Below are 23,736 nucleotides of genomic sequence, written 5' to 3' on the forward strand. Positions count from 1 at the left end.
CTCATTCCATGACAAAGACAGGAAACAATTGGAAAACGGGTATGGGGGATAGAAGACATAGCATGTACCTCCCTGCCCACTATGGGAGGTCAGGATCCCCACCCAGAGCTTTGCAACCAGTCTCTCAGTTTTTGTATTATTTGTTGTTAATCGGCTCAAGAAACAAGGAAAAGATTTTCCATAATTTTTCAAATAGCTTTGCAATTAATGCAATTTGAAAAATTATGGAAAATCTTTTCCTTGTTTCTTGAGCCGATTAACAACAAATAATACAAAAACTGAGAGACTGGCAACATGAATAGCAGATATTGATCTGTTTTTGAGAAGTTGCAATAAAGATGGGACATTTCAGCACCAGGAAAAGTAACACAATAGGCATAGATAAATGGAATTATTATGTCACATTTACATCTTTTTGTGTGTTTATTTTTGTTTTTAAGGGTTTTACAGCGCTTGCAACACATTTAGGTCATATCAACGCCAGTAAAAAGGGAGAATATGGGATAGTAAAAAGTTCTAGAATTACAATTAAAGCACCCAAGAAAAGTTAAGACAAAGGGGAATGGTACAAATAGGGAATTGGTGTAGATTCCAAGAGCACACTATCAATGTACTTAGTTTGAGATCACCTAAAAGTCTCATCCAGACACAAGCACAGGTCCCCACTAAGAGGAATACACTCAAATGTTTTATAAATCATATATAATATAAAGAAAACATAATACAGTGCATAACAGAGAGATGATTTACAAGGGAAAAAAATATCATCTCCCAAAACTAACTATACATTTGACTGTTTCCCTCCCAGCCAGGGTATCCAGCCAGGGCCAGGACAAAATCAAGTAATCTCATTCCAAGACAAAGACAGAAAGCATGTTGGAAAACAGATATAGGGGGATAGAAGACACAGTATGTACCTCCCTGCCCACTATGGGAGGTTAGGAACCCCACCCAGTTTACGGCGCTTGCAACACCTTTAGCTCATATCAGCGCCAGTAAAAAGGAAGACAATGGGATAGAAGTAAAAGTTCTAGAATTGCAATTAAAGTACCCAAGAAAAAGTAAGGCAAGAGGGAACTGGTTCAAACAGGGAACAGATAAAGATTCCAAGAGCACACTGTCTGTGTACTTAGTTTGAGATCACCTAAATGTCTCATCTTGACTAAAGCACAGATCCCCATAAGAGGAACACACTTAAATGTTTACAAATCACATATATGTAAAACGAAAAATAATATAGTGCAAAACAGAGAGGTGATTTACAAAACAAAAAAATATCATCTCCCTAAATGCTAACTATACATTTGACTGTTTCCCTCCCAGCCAAGTTATCCAGCCAGAACCAGGACAAAACAAGTAACCGCATTCCAAGACAAAGACAGAAAGCATATTGGAAAACATATATATATATATATATAGGGGGACAGAAGACACAGTAAGTGCTTCCCTGCCCACTATGGAGGTCAGGAACACATCTTTTTAAAAATGTGATATATTTCTGAAATTGACAGAGGCAGCTTAGCATTTTTTTCTCATTTTATCATGGGGTTTTTAAATAGGTTGATTACTCAAAATTATAATTTGTACAAATTTGGAATCGTTCAATTCAAATTCTTGTTTTCAATTAAAATAGAAAAACATAAAGTTGGACACAATTTTAATTAATCTACAGTGATCGCATGACAACTTAATATCCAAACAATCTCCGTTGAAAAGACAGGCAATTTTTGAATTTCTCAAAAGACAAGTTACCCCTTCAAATTAGAGGGTTAAAAAATTCTATGAGTTTCTTGTATATCATCTGTTGATCTTTAATATTAACTGTAAATAATTTCAATCCACAAAATGAAATACATAAGATAAGGCAACAACAAATTGGAATTCAAAAACATACACATCACAAATAAAACAGACATAATTTTTAAGCAAAGTAAGCACATTTGAAGCATCATATAAAATTAACATTCTATTTGAGAAACAAGTAATGTAATTCAATATAAATCAAATATGTCAACACTGATTTTTTTTTAAAGTCTAACTCAGCCAGCTTGAGAACTGAAACAAAATATTTAAACAACAAAAAACATGAGGCGAAACAAAATGGAGATAATCAATCTAATTTTAAAAAAAAAGAAAATATTCTGCCCCCCCCCCCCCCCCCCCCCCCCCCCAAGAAAAAGGCACCGTCTCCGTCATAACTCCACCCCCTACTCAAACGTTTCTTTTTCTCCTTAAGAAATACTGACTTGAGGATTAAGCCATATAAAAATACAAGATGTAAAAGCAATTCAAATTCATGTTTTCTTTTAAATGAATGAAATCCACACAGGAGGTAAAGCCTGTGTACATTTTCATATCCTGAACTTATTGCCCCTCTAAAAGTTCACAAACCATCTACAGCTATTAGGCAGAATATGGATAGGTAAAAATGTCCATTTAAAAAAAGAGAGAAAAATTTAAAACATAACAAACAAGATGAGTCCTTTTGTTTTCCATCCAGCATCATCTGTAACTGTTGAAAACTACAGTTTTCAATATCTGAATTTTAGTTTTGAATGAGAAAATAGATAAATGTTAATGACATAATAATACATTATCAGAACAATATTTATGGCATACCATGTTACTATGAAAACTATTGAGAAGCAGTGAAAGAGAAACTAGCTTTCAATAATTACTTTTCATTTTTAAGTGTAGATCTGATTATAGCATTGCCGAAATAATGTCAAAAATGTGGGACTGTTCTCGAAGAGAATAATGAATTGATAACAGTTTTGTCTTTCTTAGTAAGTGACAACATATCACAGAATATTAAACGGGGGATATGTTGCAACAAACAGAGATGCTTACTTAAAATATGTCAGCAGAAATCTCACACACTACTCAAAGGAATTTCAAAGCCAAAAAATGAATATGAATCCAGTCAATTTAGGACAATACTATATGTTAACAAAATGTCAAAAATCATCTCAGCATCCTTTTTTTAACATTTAAGAATCATAAATCTTTGACCACTTTATTTTTATGCTGAAATACATTTAAAGTGTTAGAGCCAATCTATCTTTTTTCAAGAACATTGATGGAGTGTTTAGCATTGATACCTTGTAAAGATATTTTAAAGTTGCCTTTATTCAAAATCTTGTGCAATGTTTCCATATCTGTAAAAGTAATAATTTCAATAAATAACAATCATTAAAAAAAAGAAGTAAATACGGACAGTAATATTCATTTGATAGGTATTGTATTGATTTGAAATTCTTATTTCTAATCACAATAAAAATATATTTATACTATTAAACAATGGTAGTTGTAAAGTCTTCTACTCAATGCATAAGCAAAATCTAGTGGTAGAGTTTATGAAAATGAAGAATACTGGACTGGATAATGCAAATGTTGCTGCTTGAAGCTTGAAGATATAAATTTCAAAATTCAAATAAAATGGAAGCTTCAATCTAATTAATGAAGACATATGATGTTGACTGTTGACATTTCAGGTTTACCCTTTGTCAACAAAACATGATGAATGAAATTCTAAAGACGAATGAGAGATGAAAGAATGGCGTTGTTAAGGTGAATAATACGATGATTAGTCAGCCCATTCTCATCTGACTTTAGCATTTCATTCAGTCATTCACTGGATTTTGTTGACAAACGGGAAACCCAAAATGTCCACATTATCCTGTCCTCGTTAATTAAAATGAAGTTTCCATTCCATTTCTCTGTTCTCATTTATGAAAATGAAGTGGAGTTCCATCTCAAATGTGTTTTTAATCAATGCTGGTAAGCATTTACAAAAATGATTTCTTTCACTATTTGTTTTTTTTTCTCATAAATTGTATGTTTGTGTGAAGGCAAAAGAGATGTTTTGTTTTGTCTTTTTTTTTGGGGGGGGGGGGGGGTGTTTGAAGTTTTGAGATTTGTTGCTTTAAACTAATTAAATTGTGTTGTTTTTTTTTTCAAATGTTCGATTGACAGACCATAATTTGCTATGTGAAAGTCATGCAAAATGAAATGTGTTCAGAACATAAGTTTCAGGCATGTGTTATTACATCACTTTTCTATTTCTACAAAGAAAATTCTACACCCTCACAAAATAGGGAATGCGCACAATTACAGTCAAAATTCGATATTCTGAAGTCAACAGAGCTGGAAAAAATATTAATTTATGCTGATGCCTCTCCCAATGAGATCACCAACAACAATTGGAGTAAGTCCAATGTGTTCAAACCATGATGTTGAAGCTAGCTTAAAGCTTTCATTATTGCTAATGAAAACCACCAAATATTCATGACAATCTTACTTAAGCTTTTGGTGGAAATTCACATTTGATATTTTTAAAACAAACAAACAAAAAGGTTTTTAAAAAGAGTGAGAAGGATTTCGAAAAGCAGAGAAAAGTTTGTAGATGAATCTCCTTCAGACTGCCAGTTACGAATTGTAATGATAGCAATACATCAAAAGCGCGGGTGTCATGTGGAATGTGGAGAACAATTATGTGACCATTCATGAAAAATATAAAGAACAGATAGCAAATGGGTCCCTCCTTTAAATTTTTTTTTTTTTTTTAAATTGAGGAAATAAGGCACCTAAAGCAAGGTATACTCTTCAGTTTCTGGAGTGATTGAACAATCAGGGTCCACATCTTTTTTTTTTTTAATCAAGCAAAGTGACTAGAGATGAGTGGGATCCTGTGCTAGAATAACAAAGTACTGAATGGTTAGAACTTTGATCTCCATCGCCAAAAGAGATGAACAGAAAGAGAGATCTGAAAGTTAAATATGTACATTATGTTTTTTTTTACACATCCACAGCATCCTTCTTTATTGACAAATTTCAGTTCTAGTGACATGGGTAGTTATTACTAATTGGAAATTCAAGAAAACTTCATAACAGCAATAAAAACACTACATCCCAGATTGGTCATAAGGCATCATCCTTCAGCAGAACAATATAAGTTTCCAAAACAATAAATTTCACAAGGATTGGAGCGACACTGCTGAGAACACTTAGAGCAAATGTCTTGGAGATATATCATGAGATACATCACTCTACGATTGTTTTGATAAATGTACCACATATTTGCCATATCAAAGATTTGGGACATAGTTCTTAATTTTGATGTTATCTGTAGATCTCTGATTTTGTTTTATGTCAATGTGTAGGCTTTTTCTCCCTCACATGATTGATTTTCTAATGTTTTGAAGTGATTCAATCTCATGCATTTTGAATTGACTCTAAATAAACTACGTTAAACATTATTGACCAAATGCTGTAATCCATTGGCTTCAAGTCAAGACTCATTGGAGGCCATTTATCTTTACAAATAAGTGAAAAGTGTTTTCTGCTTTGTATTGAAAATTGTATTTCAATGAAAGAAGAAAAACCATATTTGGTCACTTGTTTTTCAGCAAGACAGAGAAGCTTCCTACACTAGTCACACCACAGGCTAAAAACAAGACGCAAGATTGGAAACTTTGGATATCATGATATTAGTATGACTTTAGTAAAACAAACATAATTTCTCAACTGAGGATTTTTAATCAAGATTTTGTTCTTGAGACAAGGGAATGATGAGCAAAAGATTCATTGAGAGTGACGGTCAAATCCACACAATGAAGAAAAAATAAAAAATAAACAACAAACAAACTGATAAGTAACACCAAAAGTAATCATTAATCACAGAACATTATAATAAACTTATTGAACATATCTCCTTCTTGCACTTCCAACAAATGAACAATTCTACCTTTTTCTACCCTTGAATCATTTCCGTCATCTTCACTATTAGCAGACTCTTCATTTTGATTGTTATTCCAGTCAGTTCCATCCTTACTTGACTTTTTGTGCAATTTCTCATTCTCAGGTTTATTTTCAACAGTTATCTTATGCACATTCTCTTCATTTGTTGAGCATAGCGCGGACGGAATTATAGAAATGGGAAGCACTGAAAGATTAAAATTGCCAAAGATTGAAAAATCTATCATGAAAACTATGTGAAAGACAGGATCATTTAAGAATATTGGTTTATATGGATGATATATAACACCCAAAATAAATTCACAAGTTGACTTTTTCTACTAATATCGCTGAATAGAATGGAAAAATAATAATAATAATAATAAAGATTGTCACCTGATCATGGTACTGTTTTGTTTGTTTGATTTTTTTTTATAAGAATTGAGTCTGTATCAATTACTAATACAAAATTTTTTTTTTTTTTTTAAAGCAGTATGACAGAGATTGATTTGATACAATGCTTTGGGTGTCTTTTTCAGCTGGAAAACTGGAACCTGAAACACAAATTGTCTTCATTTTAATTTATCAAAGCTGAAAATGCACATTTACAAACCATTACTCTTTTAACAGTATAACTTCAGAATATTTTTTTTCAAACAATAAAAATAACAAGTTTACTTCAGTACCCAACACAGATGATAATCATATGAAGCAAATCATATTGACAACATTTAATGGCCATCTTTTGACAGCAAAAACTACTTTTAGGTCATTTCAGAAACATTAAAAGGTAAAATAAAATAATGAAAAGATTTTAATCTGGAATCCAAACAATAAAGAAAAAGGGACTTATTCAACAGAGATCAGATGCAGATCTAAGAGCGATATATCCATGTAGCTGGTCTGAAATAAAAGTCTCACATTGCCATCATTGCAGAGTCTCCACCAAAATGGGCACAATCAGATGGTTAACAAGAATTATAATTGAAAACCTAACATTGACATAACTAATATATAATAATAATATAGAGATAATTCAAAACAAGGGAAAAATCATCATTTCTCACAAAAAGATAGCTCCATCTGACTGTTTCCTTCTCAGAAAAAAAAACCCCAAAAAACTCCAGGCTGGGCCTATGCAATACCAAACAGTCCATTTCCGAAATAAAGAGCACAATGGAAAAGGACAAATGATTTAGAGGGATAGAAGAGATAGCAAGGCATTGGACCAATGAAGACTCCACCGACCAAGGGGAGTTCAACTTTTCCCCCACCCTAAGGGAATTTCACTCACCATATTTTAATCTATTAGATTTTTTTTCCCTTCAGACTGACAAGATTAAATTTTTAAAACTCTAGATTCAAACCCGCTTGATCTACAACAGAGGCTTATTGCATTTGTGACTCATAAACGTGCTTCAAAAGCATACATAGAGATACAGAGATATAACAATAAGCTTGACAATTTAAAGTGAAATGAAAATAAACACAGTAACAACAGTAGGAGAAATGTGTTGTCTAAATATAGGTTTTCCAGACCATCCATTTTCCCTGTAACAGCTGAAAATCCATAATTTTCATCTAAATTCACAGGTAACTATGTATATGGCCATTTACAACATAAACTAGACAGTTTGTATTTGCTACTATTTCACATTAAAAAAAACATATTGGTAGATGGTATATATATTAAAGAAGTAGCCAATTTTTTCGTTCTGTTGATATATCACATGCCTTTGACACAGATGAGGAGCAGCAGAGGACTGCGAAAGAGGTCGGTATAAAAGTTACATGTTGTAAATGTGCACCTAAAATATTTCAGATGTTTATTTCATATAAGCATTGCTATGCAGTTGTTGCACCAAATGTTAACACTCAGTAAACATTGTTTGAAATGTCACAAACCCATAATTTAACCAAAGCTAGTGGGGACAACTTAGATCCTTAACTACTGTTCCACAGCAGTGTAAAGGCCTCAAGTTCAATTTTCTTCAACTTATTTGAAGACAAATAAATTTAATGGTATTCAAATGCTCTGCTTTGCTGCCATTTTCGCAGCTATAATTTTTCAAGATCTGAAATGGTGACGTGTTGGTTGTAGTAGTGGTATTAGGGATGGTGATGTGGTGGTAGTCGTAGTAGTGGTGGGAGGGATGGTTATATGGTAGTGGTTATTGTAGTAGTAGCAGTGGTGGTAGGGATGGTGATGTGAGGTTGTAGTAGTGGTGAGTGGTGACGATGAATTGGTGGTGGTTGTGGTTGTGATGGTGGTGATTATGATGATGTAGTGGTGGTGGTTTTAGTAGTGTTGTTAGAGATGCTGATGATGTAGTGGTGGTGATAGGGATGTGGTGGTCGTTGTAGTAGTGGTGATAGGGGTGGTGATATGGTAGTAGTAGTAGTAGTTGTGGTAAGGATGGTAATATGCTGGTAGCGATGATGATGTGGTGGTGGTTGTATTGGTGGTGTTACTGATGATGATGATGATGATGATGATGATGATGATGATGATGATGATGATGATGATGATGATGATGATGATGATGATGTTGTGGTTGTAGAAGTGGTGATCTTGCAAAATTCAAGGAGTTTTCAATGAATTTTCTCCTAAAATGAAATTCAAGAAGTTTTCAAGTAGATTTTCTCAGTAAAATCAAAATCAATGAGTTTTCAAGGAGTCCTTGAATTTAAGGAGGCCGTGGGAACCCTGCAAAGCTGACCCCTTTGCACAAAGTTGCTCAAATGAGGTACATGAACTCCAGGACTGGGATCAGGATATGTGGAATGGCATTTCGTTTACAAACGAATTGCTTTTTGGAGTTGATTCCAGAGACAAACAAACTACATGCTATTGAAACCGAGGTGAACATTTCAGTGACGAAGCCATCATTGAAGTAACAAATCAAGCATATGGATCTGAAACGGTGTGAGGAGCGATAATTGGAGGCAGAAAAACTGAGCTAATACATATCAATTAAAGACTCAACTGAGACCTATACATCAGCAATAGTCTAAAACCAATTATCGTCCCATTTATTCAGAATCAGAATAACCAGGTGGTGATATTTCAGTTTGATAACACTCCAGAACATAAATTCAAATGTCAGGGTGATGAATCTGTGGCCAGCTGTGTCACCTGACATAATCCCAATTAACATATGTGTGAAAAGAAAGTTTTTAACACCCCCCCCCCCCCCCCCCCCCACAATCCAAGAGAAAGCTGAACAAAATTCAAGCAACTGTTCAACAGAATAAATACAATTTAGAGACAGTCAATCAGCTAACATCAGCAATGAAGCAAAAAGTTGAGCCATTGAACAATTCTAACAATGAACATACAGAAAACTTGAGCGTGCCATGTGCGCTGATTTCAATTTTGTGTTCAATTCTTTAAATGACTGAATTTAACTATCTGTGACTTTTCAACACTTTACATAAATTCAATAAATTATATACCAAAAGAAAACTAATTTTGTCTAGTTTCCAAACATGTATAAATCATTGTCTTTGTTCCAACTAGTATCGAATTATTATGAAAAAAATACTGTCTAGTTTCTTTTGTAAAAGGCTATATTTTAATTTAATTTATAGATAAAAAATGGTACCAATGAAAAGTTTATTTTCTCTTCTTCAACACCATACCTGTTTGTTGATGTGTGTTATGAAAAGTTTATTAGACCCTTGTAAAAAGAATGGCTTGGAGCAGTGTTTATTTATTACTGTGGTAATATAATATTTCGACTGGTGGTGATCTGCGAACATTTGTTGGATTGTTATACAAAAAGCATCATTAGAAAGGAAATTAAGAGCCCTTTCTAACTTTAACTTTAAGCCCTTTCTGATGACATGGATGAAGTGAGTTTTGTTTATCAAGGCCCTCAAACATCAGATTATTTCTAAAAATGGACTAAAATTGACAAAAATTTGAAAATCTAGAACCTTTTTTCTCTATAATACTCAAATTTTGTTGGTCTACAAGCTACAAGATTTCCTCGCAAAGCACTTGTCAAAATAACAACCCTGTAAATATTTATTATCACTTTTTCACCCATGTGATGGATTTTTCTGTCTCTGTAAAGTGCAGTGGTGTTGTTTGATTCTATTATTCTTTGTAAAATGGGAATTGATTTCAGTGGAACATTTGAAAGAATCTCAAGGTAAGCATTTCAATTTGCTTTATGTTAATTCAATTTCAAATTTAAATCAATAAATCAAAAATAAAAGATAATTTACAATTGGTGACTGGAAAAAGAGAAACTTTGTGGATTTTCCTCATCATTCCATTACTTATTCAGCAAGGCGTTTTCTTTTTCTTTTCAAATATAGCCTACAATCAACATCAGGTGTATGGAGGTGGATGGATGGTCTCCTAAAAGATTATGAGCTATGTTACAAATCCTAGCCCATGATCCTTTTTGACGGATAAATCTAATTGTTGATGTTCACCGAATAATTACTGTCATTGGTGAAAACTGTAGTCTTTTGCTGAATTCAAAGTAAAGTAGTAATCAAAGAGCAATCAGCCACCACCATAAGCAATTTTATTATTCTCTTCATTTCTTAAAACATAAAATATCGAACACCAACCTTTAGACAGTTCCTGCTTGGGGAGACCTTTGGCTTCGAAAATGGGTGTCAGTGTCTGTTGAAACAATACAAAGTTATTTATTATCTTTTAAAATCGATATTCAAAACCAAATAATTTGTTAGGTACACACTGAACTGCCAAAGCAACAAATGAATTACTTTATGAAAAATACAGCAACCGAACAATAGAATTACTCAATAAAAAATGTGGAGAAATGCCTATTTAATTTTAAACTCTGGAATTCGCATGGATTATATCTGGACTAATACTTAGATAGAATCATGCAATATCAGCAATTCAAGCAATGGCTAAAAACTACCTGTCACATACCTAAAAATCACACTAAGAATCATTTGATCAAAATGCAACTTGTAGAATGAATAATATAGAGAGAAAATATTATCATAGATATTTTTTAAATCATAAGGTACAGAGGTCTATGACTTTTACTTAAATATATACCTGTGACTTTTCTACACTTTTAGGAGGATCTTTTTCTTTATTTATATCATTTGGTGGCAATACATTTTCCAAAAGTTCTTTGGCATATGGTACATTGTCCTCCAATTGTTTGCGAAAGTCCTTGTCATACCATGCATATCCCACAATGCCTCCAGTGGCAAGTGGAAGACCAAGACCAAGAAATTTGATGAAACCAAAACTTCTGAAAACAAGAGAAAAGTTGTATAAGTATCAAATTCTATTTGAGCAAGAAAGTGAAAGAGTATTTAAGCGGTAATGTTCAAACAAGCAGATCTAGGTAAAATTACTATTTTTCTGTTACCTCCCTTCCCCATTCACATACATACACATACATACATACATACACACACACACAAACATACACACACACACAAACACAACAGTAATACACCCATTTCTACATTATCTCAACTTTATAACTTACTGCAGATAATAACCTTGTAAAGGTATTTACCCAAGAGGCGGGTTATTATTAGGCTGGGACCATTGCATCACGTCTTCTGGTCAGAACTATCCTTATTTGAAACATTTGATTCACTTGAAAAATATTACGTATAAATTCCAAAGAAGGGATGAAAATATTTTTTTTCCATTTTTTTAAAAACATCTGACAATAAATTTTCAAAAATGTTTAATTAATGTTCATTAAAACATGGATGGGATCAAACTGACTCAAACTAAGAGGGAACTGATATGATTGTATGTTCATCTAACAGAAAGTTAAAATTTGCTGATCTCTCCTCAAATATGACACAGGGATCTCCGCTTATAAGCAAGTTCCTCAGAAATCAAGCAGATAAGGTAGGGGGCCCGAATTTCAACACCCCATGACCTTGTTTTTGGTGTGCTTTGTTTAAAATCTTGTCTCTCTTTTTGTGTTCAAGCTGTTGACTTGCGGTTTGTGCCATCATGTCCGAAAACATAGATTTAGGTGAAAAAGAGATTTGAAAACAGGCTCTCTAAGAACGTCACTTTAGGGTCAGTGTCAAAATTCGGGCCTCTCCCATAACCCCCTCCTTACCACCCATAGGAAAATATGTCACATTCGTTATGATGCAGCCAACATTTTTCTCATTCTAATTTCGTTTGTACATCATAATATTTGAATAAAAATGTTTACTATAGTTAAAGTATATTAAGACTGTGTTGAGGACCTCATTTAGCAAAAAATAAATATGTCTAGCAAGAACTAACAGATTTTGTGTTTGATTGAAATAAGTCTATTTTTCTATAGGTTGGGTATGAAGATTTGGGGACAATCCGGAAAATGGCCGGTAAGGAGAGAGTTAAGTCGATTCAGATTTGTTTTTTTTTGCTAAGTCTATGTTCAATGCTCACATATTACAGTAAAAATAACTTTTTCCTCTTAGTTTCTGAATGTATACATAATGGTATACACACCAGGTTGGAACTGCCTTTGTTCCATTGAAAAGTCATCCTTTAGCTTTTTTTTCTTCTTTTTAATTCTCTTATTAGGCTAAACAAACCCTTTCTGTTATGCCACATTATGCAATAGCATTACACTGTATGTGTGAAACGAGGGGTAATGAAACATGATTTTTGCTTGTTTGACTTTAGATTGAACTGGTTTAGGTTCTGTTCTGATAGTTTTAATTGCTTGTTTAACCTCTGAGGTTGTTGGTGCAGAGTGCAGGTATGTAACACAAAATAGACTTGTCAACAGATGCATGTGTGAAAGGAGGAAGGTCACAGATAAAGAGTAAAGGTGCGAACCTCATCTTCATATCTCACATCGTAAGCACACTTTACAGCGCTTTAAACAAATTGTGATCATCAAAATTACTGTCTTGATCAATGATTCATTTTGACCATATTTGGTGATAATATAAGACCTACCTTCCCTTTCCCCTCTTCCGGCATTGTGTCAACACTACCACAAGTGGACAACATGCTCATCACTAACTCCGCCACTCTTCCTTACTATTTCAATGAGCAGCTGAGCCTGTCTAATCTTATTACTTCAGATTTGATGATGAATGTGCATTGTGTGTTGCATCATTGAGGTGTCAATTGATTTGTTAATCTTTGGCATTAAAAATATATATATATAAGCGGAGTCCTTTCGGTCAGGGTGCTTATAAAGGGGTAAATTTATATGGTCAAAAATCTGTTTCGCACCCCAAGCGTGCTTATAGCGGGATCGTGCATGTAACATGATTGCTAATAAATGGACACAAATGTAGTTGTTTGATTATCAAATTTTGCACACACAAAAAAAATGAAAAATCTAGGTGTATAGACTGTATATTATCAATAAAGAAACAAATCAATAACATGGTACGAACAATGAATTTTTGATCTTAGAGGAATGGCCAAAATAAAACAATTCTACCTGATGCCTGATTTAATAGACTGCAAAGAGGGCATATCATTGCTGCAAGATTAATTCTAGGCTCTATTTATTGTGATATAGCCAAAGCAATGCTCATACATTGTGAATTGCACTGATAAGATATCTGCTTTGTGTTACAAAGCCAAAACAGTTGTCTACCATTCTGCTCCCATTCAAATCCAAGATTTAATTACACCATACAATTACCCCAGAGCACTCAGATCTACTGATTTGAATCTTATTTCTGTCCCCCAAACGAAATTGAAATCATTTGTGGACAGAGCCTTCTCCAAATTTGACCCTTCTACCTGGTGGAAGTCCTTCCCTGAACCTGTAAGACTATCTGATCGCTTTGACACCTTAAAAAAAATGCTTCAAAACTTTCCTTTGTTATTAATACCTTTTGTGAATAACAATCAGTTAATGTAATTTAACTATTTCTGGTTCATCTATTTGTTTGTGTATTTGTGTGTATATGTGTATTAGTAATGAACAGAAGCAGATGTGAGTGCGTGCAGAATTTTACCTACACTGTACAAATTTTACACAATTAATCTATGTAAAGCGCTATGAAGCCTTATTATTAAGCCCTTTAGAAATTTTAAGTACAATTCCATTAGTCACTTTTGGCATTTTAAAAATACATACAGTAAACATTTATCTCACCTTGATTTAGGTTGAGGAGTTGGGAGGGGAGAAGTGCCACCACCTGCTTCAGCAGCAAGATGCCTCTGTGTAAGTGCAAGAATCTGCCTCCCCTGTAGAAATAGAATTATATCATCCTATTCTTTAAGGGTAAAAAATATTATAATTAGAAAACCTTGAACATAAAGGGTGCTTCCCTAATGATTTGATGAATCAAGACTTGCCAATCCTCTTCATGCAAAGGGGAGAATTATACCCTATAAAAGTAGGAATATGAGATTAATAGACAGAATTGTGGCTCCTGCTTACAAACGTCGCTGACAAATAATTTAATGCAATTATCTCCATTCCATATATATATTGCCTCTGACTAAGTTTGTAAATCAAAAATACAAACATTGACTTACAAACTGTGTAGGGATTACATGTAAAAATTATCAAGATTTATGATAAACATTTCTTTAAATTCATTTTTAATTCAATATATAATTCTACACCCATGACTGAAAAAGGAGTAAAAGAACATTGAACTGAGGAAAAAAAAAACAACAAAAAGTTATATTTTTTAAAAAGCAACTAAAAAAATAACCACAAAAAAAAACAAAGATTTATCCAATTTAAAAATTGAGAATTTTGTTGGAATTAGCGGAATGGTGGAAAAGTAATTCCAAAATTGTAAACATTCTGCCAAAAGCAGAAAGGTTGATAGCAATGTGAATTGAATCTCAATTGTTTAAATATTTTTTTAAAAATGAGATTCCATCTCATGCTATATATCTGTGCATAGAACCACTTGCAATGAAAGAATTTAAGGTCATCATCATCATCATCTACCAAATGATTAAATAACACATGGATGAGACATCAAAGTGTGTCGAACACAGAAAAAAATGGTGTAGCCTATAGACATTCTAGATAGTCAACAAAGTCCGATAATTCATGGGCAGATCAGATGATTATACTGTGTAACCCGGAAAAAGCTCTTTTTGTCTGACGAAAGAGGCACTTTGTTAAATATATTCCCTTGTTTTAATTCAAAGTAATCTGTATTTTTCGCAAATATTTCGTAAAGAATTGTTAATACATATATCTACAGCCAACATTGCACTCATTAGTTCCTTTTTAAGCCAAAAAATTCAGCAATCTTAGTTTCCATCAAAGTGTGAAGTTGATTATATTTGGATAAAAGGTAGATATCGGTATCATTGCTTTTATCATTGTAGTTGTCTGAAGCAAAATTTGTCTCACTGTTTTAATTGATGCCTTTGTATATTTGGTTACAAAACTGCACTACATTAACTGGTGAGATTCATTTAAAATGTAAGTGTAAGCATGACATGATGGTTTATCTTGTATTTGTTCCTATATAGTTATTGACAGACCGTTGCCAGATGAATTTTATACAAATTGCAAACTAGAAAAAAGCGAAATAATCTGAAGAAAAAAAAACGGAGTAAATTGTGTATACCAAATCAATATAAATCAAGTGATTTTCAAACAAAATGAAATTAAATAATGCAAACATGCCTTATGAAATCAATAAAATAAAAGCTTTTGACATTTGGAAATGAAACCGTCAAACCAACATTTCCACCCTTTTTTTTTTCAATCCGAAAGAAAATTGTTAATAGAAAAATCAGTCCATCCACCATTAAAAATTTCACTAACTACCTGTTAATGTTATTTATCTTATTTTGTTTCTACATTCATTCTAACGACTATTTCGTGGACATTGATTTTAGTTGGTGGGTTGCAATATTAAAATGACTCCTCAGTGTTGTCCATCTCTCGACTTGCAAACTTTTACTTATTTCTTTTTATGTTTTAATTATATTAAATATAACTTATTATTACACTTGCACAAAAGTAGATCCAACAACATACCCGAATCAGAGACAAAAAAACAATCAAAACAAAGAAGCAAAATTTCTACTCAAATATTAGCATAGATTACAATTTTTTTAAGGAGAGTGAAAATATTTCTCAACTTTTGGAGTTATCTGCCTTGAATATGGCTCCCGATACTGGTCGTCAAAAAAATAAATTTTTTCAATATCTTTTTTCATGACTTTGTTTCATTTTTGGTCATTGATGATTTGTATCTCAATAAATAACATACGGTCCAACATAATATAGCAAAAATACGGGTCTGTTACTATAATTTTGCAAACAATAACGCATAGTGTTATGCGACGTGCACAAAATCGCAATTTTTTATCATATTCAAGACTCAAAACGGGCAAGATATCGACTGGGATTTTTTCAAAATTTGATATATTGTGCAGATACACTATTTCTATAAGTATAAGCACATGGAAGCTTTCCTTGTATTTTGAGGTGTTTCATGGTAAAAAACACCTGCAAAGAACCTAAGTATCTCAATTCTTAAGTTACAAAAAGTTACAATTAATTATTTAAACCCCCAGTATCGACTTATATTACACTACAGAGATAACAAACAGAACTAAAAATATTTGGTTTATGACAAACTGTTAACAGCTAATAAATTCAATGCTTTCAGTTTATTTTTATTTTTTTTAAAGTGCGAATTAATGCACTAACAGTTCTATAATTGTGGACTACACGCTCATTCCGATATATCATGTCCTGGAAAGAAAGACTATGTTTCAGTCACAATTGATGGGGGAAAAACTAAAGTGAACATAATGATAATTATTAGTTATTATTATTATTATTATTATTATTATTATTATTATTATTATTATTATTATTATTATTATTATTATTATTATTATTATTATTATTATCATTATTCCCTGCTCTATTTCCGAGGGAAATCTCTCTCTCTCTCTCTCTCTCTCTCTCTCTCTCTCTCTCTCTCTCTCTCTCTCTCTCTCTCTCTCTCTCTCTCTCTCTCTCTCTCTCTCTCTCTCTCTCTCTCTATGTACATCTTGGGATTGTTCTTGAGAGCTCTTTTGTTTTCTGAACCTTTATTTAAACTACCATTGCCTCTAACTTATAAATGCATTCGGCGACTACTATTATTATCTTTCTGGGTTTTTTGGGGTTTTTTTTTTTTTTTTGTTTCTTATTTTGAGCATGAATTTCTTAAAATTGTTTTGTTTTTGTTTTTCCTATCTGACCATTTGATTGCCCTATGCCTATGACTTTATTTTTTTTTTTTTGGTTTTTTACTTATTTATTCTTTTAGTATATACTTTTTGAGATCCAAGTGGGGACGAATATTACAATTTGCAATATTCATTAGAACGGAAACCAAAAGACAGAGAAAAAGATTTAAAAGAAACACTCAACGTTCTGAGAAAGAAGACCAAAAAAAAAGTGGCGGAACAGGATTCCAACCTACAGCTTCGATTCTGACAAGCCTTCAAAGGCAGAATCTTAACCATTCGGCCATGACATCCACATGAATGTTGACGCATACAATGTATATATCGTAACCTACTATCCATCGACTGATTTATTGTTGGTTAATTTTATGCTTTTATTGATGATTTGATAACTTTACCTATTTATATGTGCATTATGTAAGAAAAGTTCCATATTCTCATCTGGGAGGTGGATAAAAATGTTTAAAAGTAAAAGAGCGGAGTTTCAAAAAAGTGTCAGTGAATAACCTTCCATCGTTATTGGCACACTGTCTGGGAATCCTAGTTTAATATCATTGAAAGGACTCACTCCTTTGCCTTGACCTTGGCAATTGACACTTCCTTTTAAAAATAAAAATGTAAATTATGAGGTGACACTCTTCACTACAACAATAATGTAAATGTAATATAATATTGGTAGCGTCAATTGCCAAGGACCTTGACAATTGTCAAATCGTCAATTGCCAAGGACCGTGTCAGTTCATCAACTACGCATGTGTCCTTTTAACTGCCACGGAGTACCTTTAGTGTCACGAAGTGATGCATTGCCACAGAGTGATGTTATGTATTAATATTAATTAATACTCTCTTTTACTCTTCTTTCTCTCTCTGTGTCATTTTCTCTTTTTATTTTCTCTATCACACACACTCTCTCTCTGTCATTTTCTCTTTTCCCTCTCTGCCATTTTTTCCTCTGTGTATGTATTTCTCTGTCATTCCCCCCCCCCCTCTCTCTCTCTTATATTTCCTCTTTTTGTTACGGACCTTGCCAGTTGGTAGATCATCAACTATTTACTATTAATGCCACGGATTGATCTTGTTGCACAAATATTTTACGTTCATTATTCCGTATTAAGACGATGTACAGTATATTTCCTTTAAAATAAAGGAAATCTTACTTTTCTCTTTTAATCTAGGACATCTTGGCAGGGATTTGCCACTTCGTCCTTGTTTTCCCCCCCCCCCCCCCCCCCCCCCCCCCCCCCCCCCCCCCCTCGCTGAATCCGAAATCAACAGTAATTTTTGTTTGATATTATCTTAACTCATCTTGGAATTCGTGAAAAGACATAAAAATTAAAAACAAATGCCAACAAGTGTTGACTTGATCCTTTCCACAACGATTGACAAGGAATGAGTGAATGGCGAATGGAAGAAAAGAAAGTGACCGGGTTCGAGATTCGTATGCGCGCAAATCGAGGCTCGACTGAAATCACCACATGCAGCTGATTGAGGCCCGACTGAAATCACCACATGCGGCCGAAGAGTTCCAATTTGACTCCTTGGCAATTAATGAACCGTCAACTACCAAGGACTCACTCCTTGGCAATTGACACTTCCTATTTATAATATTAACCTCTACTGTAATTTAAAAAGCCTGGCCTTTTCTTATTGACACATACTTGTCTGTGGATAATCGCCCATGGTTATTGACAGACATGTCTGTACTGTCAATAAAATTAATAATTAATTAATAATAGATAGTTTCTATAGTTATTATTATAATACTTAATACTAAGACTAAGGAATACACAAACAAATAACAACGAATAAAATAATTTAATAATAATACTGGAAATTGCCAACAAATAGCCCGGACCGATATGTCGGTTATTGTTTCTTATACATAAGAATGTAGTGCTAAGTACCAATTTAGTAAGCACTTACTTTTCTTAATGTTTGAGACCTCCACATTTTGCAAAAAAAAAAACAACTTTAGAAATAAGTCTCAAATTTTAACAAGGAGTCCTTTCGTTTCTCTCTGCCAAGGTGAACGAACGGCCGGCGGAAATAAAGAGAGGGAAAGGAATGACTCCGCACAGTTAGAATTGGAACGTTCAATACACAACCGTCTGTCCCATGGTGTGAATAATTTTTAGTAAGTCTTTCCTCTTTCCGGGAAATATATTACGTATAATTATCAGAATATCTCGTCATCATTTTTCATTAGAGAGAGATCCCAGACGTTATAAAACACTGCAGACACTGTAGTAGTAGTAGTAGTAGTAGTAGTAGTAGTAGTAGTAGTAGTAGTAGTAGTAGTAGTAGTAGTAGTAGTAGTAGTAGTAGTAGTAGTATTAGTAGTAGTAGTAGTAGTAGTAAAAAAAAAATAAAAAAAATTGAGCTTTATATAGCGCAATATCCACTAAATGTGCTCAAAGCGCTTTACAATGGGTCCCTGGTCAACAGCAACATTTAACATGTAGGACGGGACATGACGCCTGTTAGGCGATAATACAATTTTTCGTACAAAGACAACGCTGTTAACGGCCAGGTCCTCATTTTACACCTGTGTACGGTGAGAGAATGTGAGTAAAGAGCCTTTTCCAAGGACTCAACTATGCGCCGAGCGCGAGGCTCGAACCCAGGACCTTCCGATCCGAAAGCGAGTGTCATACCACTAGACCACATAGCCGCACAGTAGTAGTAGTAGTAGTAGTAGTAGTAGTAGTAGTAGTAGTAGTAGTAGTAGTAGTAGTAGTAGTAGTAGAAGTAGTAGTAGTAGTAGTAGTAGTAGTAGTAGTAGTAGTAGTAGTAGTAGTAGTAGGCTCTTTGCTCACATTATATCACTAAACTCGTTGTAATATCGCCTAAAAGATGTCTCGTCCTACGTGTTAATTGTTGATGTGTGTTAGGGATCCCTTGCGCTTTGATCACTATTAGTTTAAAAACATTATTATTATTATTATTATTATTATTATTATTATTATTATTATTATTATTATTATTATTATTATTATTATTATTATTATTATTATCCATCAACAAACTCCTCGTATTCCACAAAGCACAAAACGGAAAACTCGAAATTCCAACTAGACATTTGAAACGGAATTACAACAAAACAAGAAACTCAGCATTTAATGTTGAAATCCCCAACTCAAGAACAAACCATCATCTTTATTCTTTTATTTACCCTCCACCATTCGACTTTGGATCTCCCTACCTGTAACGTCTGTATGGGAGAAGTGGAGACAGGTAGAGATGTTAGATAGTTTCCGCAAAGAAGTCGTCTGGTGCCTCTTGTACCCTGTTATAGTTGGGTTAAAATTCCTGACAACTCGACTAGGAATAATTTTTTAAGTTAAAAGATATATGTAGTAGAAGTGATGGTAGATTATGACACGGTATATATAGGGATATATCAGGTTCATGAGATAAGTATTAATCCCCATTAAAGCAGAACTACTTTAATATAGATAAACAGAATAGCCACATACAATAACACGCTAACACATAATTAAACAAAAAAAATAATAGTGCATTTTTAATTAATTAAAGTTAGGCTATGAGTAAGTTAATTTTTCATCCTTTCACGGTCTATTTCTCAACTTATTATTATTTCATTGTCTGTTAAGTAGAGGTTGGATGTGACTGGTGGCGACCTTCCTATGACAGATGGCGGCGCTAGGGGTTGCTTTTGCTTGTTTAATTCATGGATGGGTTTCTTGGTCGTTCTTTGGTTGCCCCAGTGGGTCACTCGATTAGAAGTTATCCATCCATCCGAATATCTAGCTCCTGGGTCCGTTTTCATGAACGAGGACTAGATTTAGTAATTTACTAGTCTAGTAAATGACTAGCTAGTCTTAAGCCCAAGCGAAGCAAGTGTCTAAAAATAATTGTATTTCATGAACGCTTTCTAGTCTCAGACTAACTAGTCACTTGCCTGGAAGTGGGCGTTGTGAGGGCGGTGACTAATTCGACTATTTTGTGCGGGTAACATCATCTCTCTACCACATGAAGCCAGGCAAGATATACACGCCTTCATACTTACAACGTAAAAGACTTCCAAAGAGGAAATTAGCAACAACGTGATATTGACTGTCGACTACTATAGACTGCAACGATGTCCATCGTGGATTGTCAATTTTATATTTAGGCCAATGGCAGTTTCATTGACACAACGAACACCGAGATTGAAACTCAAAGAAATTGAACCAAACAAAAACAAAACAAAACAAACAAAACAAAAAAAATATTACACAAAAGAGATGTGTGTTCTGATTAATCACATTATTTCAGTCAATTGCAATGTCAACAGAATAACTTTTGCCTCTATGATACTTTCTGATCACTTTTTTGTTGTTGTTGTTCTTTGACGCAAACATTTCGATTTCGGAGTCTCTTGTTCACTCTCAACTCCCAGCCGATAGATTCATTCATTAAAAAATAATTTTGTTTTTACTCACCAAAATATGTATTTTCGACTATCTGCACTTATCTTATAGTTTAAAGCCAGTGTCAATTGCAACAGGACACTTTTTACTTATAAAATAATGTGCCGAGGGTTTTATCTATTCTAAACTGAGAAAGTTTTGATAAAAAATAAGTACGTCTGCACATCTTATGCTTAATTATTTTCAAGTGTTCATCCCACTTGAGCCTGTCATCAATCGTTACACCAAGGTATTTGTAATGAGGAACTCGCTGGACGAATGGATCCTTTAATTTTAACGGTTCTATCGGTTCCTTCACTCTCCTAAAGTCAATCACTAGCTCCTTTGTCTTGCTTATGTTAAGCTCTAGGTGGTGGGCATCACACCAAGACACAAATCTATCAATTTCTTGTCTATAAGCCACTTCGTTGCCATTTGTTATAAAGCATTGAAGAGCGATGTCATCTGCAAACTTGATTAAAAGTACACTCAGGTTTTGACTTCTACAGTAATTCGTGTATATCATGAATAATACAGGGGACAATACACAACCTTGAGGAGCACCAATATTTATAGTTATACAGGAAGATATGTTTTGTCCTAATTGAACATACTGTGCTCTCTCAGTAAGCAATTCGAGCACCCAAGCAATTGTATACGTGTTTAAAGTCAGACTAGTCAATATTTGAACAACCAACTAAGGTTGCATTGTATTGAACGCTGAAGAAAAATCTGCAAAAAGCAATCTGCAATCGCTTTTAGAGTGATCTAGGTGCCTGTATATGTTGTTTGTAAACAGCAGAATGACATCCTCTACGCCACGTCCTGGTTTGTAAGCAAATTGATGACTATCACTCAATGTCATTAAATGGTTCCTAATTTTAACAAGAACAAGTTTTTCTAAAGATTTAATGACTATTGAAGTCAGTGCAACAGGTCTGAGATCGTTCATTGATTCGAAATGTTCTTTTTTTTTTTTTTTGGAACAGAAATAATTTTTGAAGTTTTACAAATTTCAGGGATCGGAACGCATTGGAGGGACATGTTAAAAATATGTGTATAAATGGGGGGAAACTGGTGGTCACGATCTGTTAATAATTTTCCTTTCAATCCATCCGGCCCAGCAGCCTTCCTGTCGTTTAGTTTCAAAAATACAAATCTCGCTTCTTCTTCACTGAACTCAACAGTCATTTCATCTTCCAAAGCCCTGTCTAATTTACGTTTTACATTTTCAATGTCAAATTTGTTTTTTCAATGTCAAATTTGCCGAAACGTGAATAAAATTTGTTTAGAGTTTCAATTTCGATGTCTTCTGGTATAATCGTGGGTTTTGTATTATAGTTGACAGCAGTTTTAAGCCCCCGCCACGTGTCCTTTATATCCCCAGAAGAAAAGGATTTTTCAATCTTATTTTTGTACTTGTCTCTACAGCTAGATATTACTCTCTTTATATCTTTTTGTTTTGTTTTAAGATCTTTTTTTGTTTCCACTAGTAAATAGAGTTTTCTTTTGGTTTAATAAAAGTTTTAGATCTTTTGTTATCCAAGGCAGTATTTTATTTCTTTTTTTACAACACACCAGCTGTTCACAAAATTTTAAATACTCACTCACACAGTCATTCAGCTCATCCACACTATCACATGATTCGATAAAAACATTCCAGTCAGTGCATTCAAAATAACCACGTTAATCTTCACACACACTTCCGCTCCAGATCTGTACACTTTTCTTTGCTGGTTTTACTCGTTTAAAAACAGGCGGTAGATGGGGAGTTGCAAAAGCATGCATTGGTCAGATAAACTTGATGGGGCACGGGGTGAACATTTATAACTATTTTTAACATTACACAGGAATAAATCTGGGTTTTTTTGTCCCTTGTATCGCAGTCCATGTATTGATAAAGTCCTGGGAGAGTGAAATCATTACGGTGGTTAAAATCATCAGTAACCATCAATACGGCATCGGATGACTTTAGCTGAATGTCTTGTATTTCTTTTCTCCAAATATATCTTGCTGTGTTTGTTGTCTGACGATGGTGGAATGTAGACGTTGATGATGATGACATGAGAATATTCACGGGGTATATAAAATACGGTTAGAATTTCAATAATATGATCGTCACAGTACACTTTCTTTGTCTGACAGTTAGTGGGATGGGGAAGGTAAGTAAACAATGAGAGCATAACAATCAATACATATAAATACATAATATTACTATAGCGCATTAGCGCTCGCACATTTTTGTAAATGTGATTCATGTAAATGCAATCCATTCATTCGGAAGACATACATACATATACAATCATATATATATATATATATATATATATATATATATATATATATATATATATATATATATATATATATATATATATATATATATAGAGAGAGAGAGAGAGAGAGAGAGAGAGAGAGAGAGAGAGA

At 33.7% G+C, this 23,736-nt stretch overlaps 1 protein-coding gene across 3 annotated transcripts in view; it reads right to left on the reverse strand.

Annotated features, from left to right (window-relative positions):
* Positions 1–18,951, reverse strand: part of LOC144965213 (MICOS complex subunit MIC60-like) — a 38,830-nt gene extending 19,879 nt beyond the window's left edge. The window contains exons 1-7 of one of the 3 annotated variants that reach the window (XM_078900309.1): positions 18,821–18,937; positions 13,827–13,918; positions 10,787–10,988; positions 10,324–10,378; positions 5,747–5,944; positions 3,102–3,158; positions 2,473–2,538 (exon numbers count right to left, since the gene is read on the reverse strand). In XM_078900309.1, coding sequence (XP_078756435.1) covers positions 2,473–2,538; positions 3,102–3,158; positions 5,747–5,944; positions 10,324–10,378; positions 10,787–10,988; positions 13,827–13,918; positions 18,821–18,847 — 697 coding nt within the window. In that variant the 5' untranslated portion in view covers positions 18,848–18,937. Of the gene's footprint in view, positions 1–2,472; positions 2,539–3,101; positions 3,159–5,746; positions 5,945–10,323; positions 10,379–10,786; positions 10,989–13,826; positions 13,919–18,820 lie in introns of all 3 variants that reach the window. The other 2 variants (XM_078900310.1, XM_078900311.1) reach the window with 2 other exon arrangements.
* Between the last annotated feature and the right edge of the window lie 4,785 nt (positions 18,952–23,736).

Source organism: Berghia stephanieae, chromosome 2 (assembly GCF_034508935.2).
Source record: "Berghia stephanieae isolate SIO BIC M18660-M18661 chromosome 2, UCSD_Bste_1.3, whole genome shotgun sequence".
Lineage (NCBI taxonomy): Eukaryota > Metazoa > Mollusca > Gastropoda > Nudibranchia > Aeolidiidae > Berghia > Berghia stephanieae.